General features: G+C 37.8%; 1 protein-coding gene across 3 annotated transcripts in view; it reads right to left on the bottom strand.

Moving 5' to 3' along the window:
- Positions 1 to 1,267: 1,267 nt before the first annotated feature.
- ythdc1 (YTH N6-methyladenosine RNA binding protein C1) overlaps positions 1,268 to 8,885 on the bottom strand; it is a 33,631-nt gene continuing 26,013 nt past the window's right edge. Inside the window, exons 11-16 of one of the 3 annotated variants that reach the window (XM_067437586.1) lie at positions 7,828 to 7,943; positions 7,518 to 7,554; positions 7,397 to 7,436; positions 5,320 to 5,385; positions 5,067 to 5,231; positions 1,268 to 1,607 (exon numbers count right to left, since the gene is read on the bottom strand). In XM_067437586.1, the coding sequence (XP_067293687.1) occupies positions 1,386 to 1,607; positions 5,067 to 5,231; positions 5,320 to 5,385; positions 7,397 to 7,436; positions 7,518 to 7,554; positions 7,828 to 7,943 (646 nt within the window). In that variant the 3' untranslated portion in view covers positions 1,268 to 1,385. The remainder of the gene's footprint in view (positions 1,608 to 5,066; positions 5,232 to 5,319; positions 5,386 to 7,396; positions 7,437 to 7,517; positions 7,555 to 7,827; positions 7,944 to 8,885) is intronic. The other 2 variants (XM_067437585.1, XM_067437587.1) reach the window with 2 other exon arrangements.

The raw sequence follows: 8,885 nt of genomic DNA, 5'->3' as shown, positions 1-8,885 counted from the left end.
AAAGCTAAAGAATCATACTTGATACAACAGTCATATTGAGCAGTGCTTTGGAATACTGGCACCTATGACCTTATTTAAATGTACAACACAAAGACGAGCGCAGTGTTGGCAAACACCTAAAAACTGCAATAGTCACGTAAAGAACAGACAGTCTTGCTCACAATCCAAAAGAGGGAAGAAAAAAGAAAGAAGGGGACCAAGGGGGAAAGCAGCTCCTTCTGAACGATGCTGAACCAATGACTAAAAATCAAAAAGGATAAAAATGCTTTTTGGTTTCACAGTTAAAGTTTAATTCACTTCATGCATGATGCTAACAATGGCATGGGGAATTGAGAACATTTTTGTTTTCAAAAATGCCCTGAAATATTCAGTTCAGCTTTCTGATAAACATTAACTGCCTCTTTAAAAAAATGATTAAAGGACAACTCCGGTGAGAAATGACATTAGGGGTAATTAACAGATGGTTACCGAGTAGATCGTTCTCTGGGATGCGTTTCCATTAAAATCGAATGTAAAGAGTTTTATCTCTAAAAACAGATTAGCTTATAACACTAGTCTATGGGGCACAGGATAGTGAAATTAAATCGCTAGTTAATACCACTAACAAGGCTAAAAATAGCCTCACACTAACACTGTAGCATAATGAGGGTCCCTACATGCAAACCGAAGCATTGAGAACTTTGTAAGAGTACAAACAGTTTAATAAGATGATACTTTATAAACACAGCGCATTACGCGTTCACGTCTCAACTAGTCGAGCCACAAACGCTGTGCTAAATGATGAACGGTGACTTGGAATCTCATATGGGACTCCTTCTTCCCTTGTAGATAGTCAACTATATATTTTAATAAACAGATATAGTTCATGCATTTCCATGTAATAAATTAGATTTCACAAACTTAATTCATATCGATCAGCTCACTTAGCACGTTCGTGGCTCGACTCGTCGAGACTGTTTCCAAGATGGCGCCTGTCCGTGAACGCGTAATGCGCTGTGTTTATAAAGTATCTTCTTATTAAACTGTTTGTACACTTACAAAGTTCTCAATGCTTCGGTTTGCATGTAGGGACCCTCATTATGGTACCGTGTTAGTGTGAGGCTATTTTGAGCCTTGTTAGTGGTATGCCCTATATATTCTGTGTCCCATAGACTAGTGTTATAAGCTAATCTGTTTTTAGAGATAAAACTCTTTACATTCGATTTCCATGAAAACGCATCCCAGAGAACGATCTACTCGGTAACCATCTGTTAATTACACCTAGGTTCATTTCTCACCGGAGTTGTCCTTTAACTAAATCTAACACACTATCTACAAAATGAAAAAAAAAAATGAAACAAACAAACAAAAAAAAAAAAACAGAACAGATTTAAAACCACTTTTCCCTATCTCCGGTATCGGCCCCTCTCCTTCTCCCGCTCCCGATCTCGAATCCGCTCTCGTTCACGATCCCGTTCTCTGCCTCGCTCTCGCTCTCGGTCGCGCCGGCCGTCCCGTGGCCGATCACGCTCTCTCTGACGATCGCGTTCACGAGGGCGGCTCCGGCGTCCGCTCACCACAGCCTGTGTTCGTCTCAGGAAATCGTCCACACGCATGTCGTAGTCATGCTGCCAAACAAAAATTTAAAGGTACGGGTAAGGAAAAACTGAGTTCCAAAACCTAGTGAGTTGCTTAACAGTCAAGCAAGTTGACCCTTCACTCGGAGACCGGCCACATGTAGTGTTGGCACTGATGCCAGTAACGCGTTACTCTAATCTGACTACTTTTTCCAGTAACAAGTAATCTAATGTGTTACTATTTCCAAACCAGTAATCAGATTAAAGTAACTTATCCAAGTCACTGTGAGTTACTATTAGTCATTTTCCTTAGTAAAAAATAAAAAAATATTTTTTTGCTTTTTTCTTGCGTCTCAGGGAGAGTATTTTTTCAGGAAATATTTTTTAATTTCAACTTAAAAATGCACTTCCAATAAAGTGTGTCGGCAAAAACGGTTGTCATTTCTATGTTGAGGTGGCAGGGGTGTTGTCGGCAACTGCTGAATGTAATTATAAAGTAACTTGTAATCTTAGTAACTTTACAGATTACTTGCTTTTAAAAGTAACTAAATTACTTTTTAAATGCGTAATCAGTAATCAGATTACGTTTTCAAATTAACTGGGGCAAAACTAAGTGTTGGGCTGCCAGTAGGACTGCCGGCTGCCTTTTTCAACTGCTCAATGATCATGATATATTATGGCTGGGGGTCGAAGTGACAATCAGTCAGAAAGATATGATTAACTGTGTTTGTAAAAAAAAGTCCAAGATAGTATCGATTTGGGAGGTAAGTGTATTGTCTGATGTATTCCACATTTAATTTTCCCTAATTATAGTAGTACAAGTAAACCGTCTTTGTATGTCAATAATTGGTATCCACTGACCAACAACTCTGATTGGTCATTGCATTCAGCACTCAACAGAAATGTCTGTTATTGGCTACAATGCTCAAAGCTGTTAAAGGGATGGCTCACCCAAAAACTATCCCATAATTTACTCACCTCAAGCCATCCTAGGTGTACATGACATTCTTCTTTCAGACAAATATGGAGTTGTATATTAAAAAAATTAAATGTTGACAGATTTTGAAGCCTAAAAAAAGTGCATCCATCCACTGTAACAGTAATCCATACGACCCCAGGGGGTTAATAAAGGCCTCCTGACATGAAGCCATGCTTTTATGCAAGAAAAACAACCATATTTCTCTTTTTAAACTAATTTCTCTTTATAATAATCACTGGCTTCCGGTAACGGCCAAACTCGAATCTAGTCCCGGTGGAAGAGTGACTAGGGATGTAACGATATCAAAATCTCACGGTACGATAATTTCGATATTGACCTCACGGTACGATACAACTTCGATATTGACCTCACGGTACGATATTTATTACGATATTGTGGAAAAGCTCACGGTATTGTTAAATAGCTCACGATAGTGTTTGTGATGATAATAGCGAAAAAATACTGACATTTATTCTGCTTTTGCCAGTCAACAGGCAATTTATTGTTGTATTCATGGATCCATGACAACATTAAACGCTGATCACAGTGCTTTTAACCCCTAAATGCATACCTCGGGTCGCGTCATTCAATACCCTGCTCCTCATTAATTTTTTTAAGTTAGACATCGACATTCTTAGTATTCCTCAATCAATCCATTTTAAACAATATAACAAGAAAACAATAGAATTATAATTGAATGCCTGTTTTTTCACTAGTTTTTGTCAAAATTGTATAGGATCGCTAATGACCCGAGGTGTGTAGGATTGTACGTATATATATATATATATATATATATATATATATATATATTTTGCACTGATAAATTAATCTATAATAAGGAAATAGGGCGCAATTCACCTTTATTCCACAAGGTGGCAATGTCTGATACGCAATGATGAAGTGACGTTTCACTCATAGTTACCTCTGACAGAAAACTAAACAATAATCTGCAAAACTTGAAATGGCTCAGTGATTTACCGCAGAAAGCAAGTACTAAACACAATCATATGTTAGTGTCACTGTCTCTTGATGATGGATGTGGTCAAGAAGCTGTCAGTGATCAAAATATAGATTTTGAAGACGTTGAAAATGAGTTTGGAGAATATGCTGGAGATCGAGAATATGAGGCAGATGCTGAATATACTGGTAAACGAACTCTGACGAGGACAGATGATGATGGTATTAAACATCTGCTCACACTAAACCCTTCCAAGCTCCAAAAGGTGACGAAATAGGTTTTATTTTATTCTTCTGTAAGTGTAACTAACATCAGGAGTTTTATATATTATCATGACAGGTAGAGGTCTATCCATGTTAAATATAGATCCGAGTCGCTAACGATCAAGGTCAAATGAATTAGTTAACAATGAATTGTTCTGCGGGACTGTGTTTATTCCTCTTGCTTTTTGACGGACAGCTGTCCTTTTAATATTGTAACCCAACCACGACGATATCGAGACACGTTTACCACCGCGATATCGTCAATATAGTTACATCCCTACCTCTGACCCGACGCATGACGTATTGACGAACGTGGAAACGCAGAGGATAGCAAAACAAAACACCGGTCACAAATTAGAAGACTAAAACAAGAACTATTAAAGAGAAATGTGGGAGGAGCTTGAGTTTGTTGTTTGAACCATGAGAGGCATCTACTCCCCCCTGAGCTTACGCTACTCCTACATGCGCCGGGTCAGAGGTCACTACCGCCGGAGCTCGACTCGCATACGGCCGTTAACAGAAGGCAGAGATGATAGTTTATAAAGTTACAAATATGGATATTTTTCTTACAAAAACTCGTCACTGGAACAGTGTGGATTAATACAATTATTTGGGTTAACTATCATTTTAAACCTGCTGTAAATAGAAACCTTTGAAGCTCTTCAAGGAGTTTTCTTTTGAAATGCAGATGAATAGTTTGCATATTTAGAAACATTGATGTAGACTTATAAATGATTTAACTTACAAATCTGATGAAACGGTGCACAATGCATTTCCAGATGAACGTTATAAGCAACCCAAACTCACAGTGTATGCAGAGATGGAGCCTGAGACGCTCCACGAATGTAAATGATGACAGTTCATGTGGAGAAGTGTATACTGTGAACGCAGAGTAACCTACACACGTAAATAATAAAAAGCACCCAGCATTACCTGTGCTGTAGTATGTTTTTAAAATGGTTTGAATACGTTGTGCAGCCTTAAAAAACGATTTAATAATGCAGTTTATGGATTTTCGTCCGTGGAATGGGTCACTTCCAGTATTTTGCCAGTTACGCAACACGGGTAAATTAGGAGGATTTGTAAAAGTTGAGTACTGGAATTTAATCGAGGAATCATGACAGCCTAATTTGAAAGCAGCTGCAGTACGAAAAATATATGTTATACATATAAATACAATTATTGTGATAAACGCAATATTCCCTAAATTCTATATCGTCAGCAAAAACCATCACAATCATATCACGAATATTTGATGTGTCGCCCAGCCCCAAGTAGTGTTTGAGCTGTTTTAAGCAGCTAAACTTTACCAAACTGGAGGCGAAAGAGCGAACAACCCTCTTTTCCCTGAAGCGAGCATCATGGGGCATGGGATGGTGTCCAGAGTAAGGAGGATGGGCCTGGGGTGGAGGAGGATGATGATGATGCTGGTAGTACGGGTGCTGGGGAGGATGCTCCATACCAGGGTACGGGGCCTTCAGGGGAGAGAGAGAGAGAGAGAAAAAAACATGGATGACCACAACAACAGATACAGAAAACCAAAAGAATATGGTCAAATCTTACCATTCCCTGCCATGGTGGAGGAGGCCCAATGTTGTGGTGGAATTCTCTCATGTAGTCATTGTAGGACTGGAAATAAGATAATAAGTGTTAATAATGTTTATTACGTTTATTCATGACTTGATGTTTATGACGCACCCATTCAAAACCCAAACTTGATTAGTAACTGCAATCAAACAAGCTGGAAATTCAAGTCAACATGGAACTAATTGGCTTTTTATTGACCATTTCTGGTAGGGTGACCAGCCGTCCCGCGTAGCGCGTGCGCGCACAGCGTTTGAAGCCAAATTCATGCGTCCCGCAAATTGAGACCGTGTCACGCATAATTAATGCTTGCTCAAAAAAAGTTGGTCGCTCTATATCCTCTTGCCTCAGGCAGCCAAACCAACATTACTTGACAGTTCAGCGTGCTACTGTTGCCACACCCACCCCTCAGTTGAACTGCTGTTGTCAACTTTTTCGTTGTTGTCATGACAGCGCGTGCATACCAGACACAATTGGAGCTTTTTAGATGCACACTTTCCTATTCCAAAAATGAGGCACGGCAATCATCAATTAAAAAGAGAAGGAGTGGGTAAAAGAAAGACTCGAAACTGAAAGCTGTTGAGGTGGATACCGAGAGAGCTTTTTGTCACCTTTGCAAAACGTCTTTCTTAATCGGACATGGAGAGTAAAATATGTCAAACGACACTGCAAAAAAATGCTTTTCTTTCTTAGTAGTTTTGTCTTGTTTCTTGTCAAAATATCTAAAAATTCTTAAAACAAGTATTTACTAGACAAGCAAAAGTAATTGTTGGGCTGGGGAACTTCCATGTTAGTAAAGTCTGAACTGCACAAAAAAAAAAAAAAAAAAAGCATTCTTAACTTAGTATTTTTGTCTTGTTTCAAGTCTAAATATCTAAAAATTCTTGCATTAAGAAACATTTACTAGACATGTAAAAAATTATTGTCTTGTTTTGGGAACAAATAACTCAAAACTAAGACAGATTTTGCTTAAAATAAGACAAATAATCTGCCAATGGGGTAAGAAAAATAATCTTAATTCAAACAGAAAACTAGATTATTTTTCTTACCCCATTGGCAGATTATTTTTGCTTAATTTTGAGTAATTTTTCCCCCAAAACAAGACAATAATTTTTTACATGTCTAGTAAATGTTTCTTAATGCAAGAATTTTTAGATATTTAGACTTGAAACAAGACAAAAATACTAAGAAAGAAAAGCTTTTTTTTTTTTGCAATGCAGACTTCACTAACATGGAAGTTCACCATCCTTCCTCCCCTTCTCGTTCCGTGAACCTCTGGAGTTAACTTTACTTTTAGTTTAACTTTAACTTAACTATTTTTTTTTTTTTTACTGTTCCTGTGGTGTTGAGCAACTACAATTACTGTCAATCCTATAATTTTATATTATAATTTATTTAAAGTGAATAAATTGTAATGAAAAATAAATAAAGTAAAATAGGCTAGCTAAAGTAAATCGTAAGTGGAAGTGAAATCGTAATCTGTCAGTTTACTGAATATTTAAAATATTATGTTAAAAATACACATTGGTTGGCCTATATTCATGAGCATACATCAGCATTTACACATGTTTAGGGAAATGGGGCATTATTAATATACCATGTAAGCTGCTATGTGCTAGAAATGGGTAAACCACTATCTGCCCATCTGCCCGTGGGGTGGGCCGCACCGCCACGCCAGGCAGTGTCCCACATTGTCCCCCCGAAAAATATTCTTTGTCCCCCCTTGGGTTTATTAGCAGGTGGTCACCCTAATTCCTGGTGTTACGGCGAATATAGTGCATGTTATTACCCCTCCACCCAAATAATAAAGTCTTCATAATCTAACAAAAATATAGTAGCTACACTGTTGAACCTTATTTACTTGAATCCCTCTTATTTTCTTTCATAAATGTAATACCCACTTCTTCAAATCCAATGATATTTCAATGGATTAAGTCCAAAGTTTCTAAACACATTTTTTCTGTTTCATCAAAATGTACATCTACAGTAGATTTCAGAAATATAATAAGACAGTGTGAAATGCATTTTACAACCTAAGTCAAGAAAACAAACTTACTCCGTTGAGAAACACATCTCTCCGAACGCCAGTGAAGCGCCTGTGAAGAGCATTGCATGAAGTTATAATACACATACCATTTAGAAATGGCGGATAATGAGGGAAAGACAAAAAGACCAACCTGTCCACAGGCTGATTGCGAGGGTCTTGCATAAAACCTAAACGGACAGCGAAAATGAGACAGAGAAGCTTAGCGCAAACAATAAAACCAAGTCACAAATTGACAATTTCATTCAAAAACACAAATGCTACAACAATCTTGGCAATACGCAAACGTTCAGGGTGCAGTTCAGATGCCAAACTTTCACCCCCGTCACTCGATAGAGCCATAACAAGGCTAGATGGAAAAACTTGTCTGGTTGTGTCAGAAAGCGGACCATGGAAGAGTGAGGAAGAGGAAATAGGGAGCTCTACACATTGCAGATATTGACCTGGTCTCTGAGGGAATTCTGGAGCGTAATCAATCCTGGGCCGCTTCCGGTTGTGCATGTCATATTCTTCAGGGCGACGCCTACGTAAATCAGGTACATTCATGTGAAAGATGGCACTGACTTAAGAAAACAGACAGACATGAGGCATATACAAACAACAACACTTTTCTTTCAGATATCAGTATGTGTGTGTGAACAGGATTACATATTTCAGTTAAACATAAAATACTTAAGTTCACTGAATAACATTAATTAGTGAGCAACTAAATTAATTCTAAACACATCCAGTAAAGCATGTCTATACATTCACGCAAACCTATCATACAATATTTTTTGTAAATTAAATCATATTGTCCTACATAAAACAATATTCTGGGTTCAATGCAATACTACTCTCAGCATTTGTGGAAAAATGTTGACTTGGTCTGGATCACAATTGGTCAACTAGTTCATCTAGATTTTTAATTTATATAGTTTTATATTTGATCTTTGTAGCAGTTTATGGTGCTTTGAGTGGTGAAACTCAACTCATCTCGCTTATGGTCATGTTTTCAGCATCCTGTCGTGAGCATCGTTTTTACGAGGATGTATCAAGTTAAAAATCCATCTTGAGACCCCTACCCTGTTACATTTCACACACTCTGGCTGATGTTAAAACCAAAAACACATTATACTTCTTACACACGCACAAAAATGATGTCCGATTGGGGTCATGTGAATGTTAGAGCTCATTTAAAGTCATGGTTACAGATGTTTAGATAAACGCAAACATTAAAATGCAGTTTCGAGAGTAAAGCCACTAGAGTGATGGAAACTGCTCAGTTTTCAACTTCAGTATCATGTGCATGTAAAGCAGGTAACTTGTGCATGAAACATGCAAGGATACCAAAAAAGGTAATCAACCCATTACCACAAATGCTGTTGCCAGAGCTTAATCTGTACTGAACCCAGAACAATCCTTTAATACTAACGCCACATTGATGTGTTTTTTCAATCCTCAGCAGAGCTCTACATTGTGAGTATTTCACTGCCTTCAAATGTGATTTTTTTACACACCC

The sequence above is a fragment of the Pseudorasbora parva genome, chromosome 3 (assembly GCF_024679245.1).
Source record: "Pseudorasbora parva isolate DD20220531a chromosome 3, ASM2467924v1, whole genome shotgun sequence".
In the NCBI taxonomy this organism is placed as follows: Eukaryota; Metazoa; Chordata; class Actinopteri; order Cypriniformes; family Gobionidae; genus Pseudorasbora; species Pseudorasbora parva.
The sequence above is the reverse complement of the archived record's forward strand: the minus strand, read 5'-3'. Positions and strand labels throughout refer to the sequence as shown.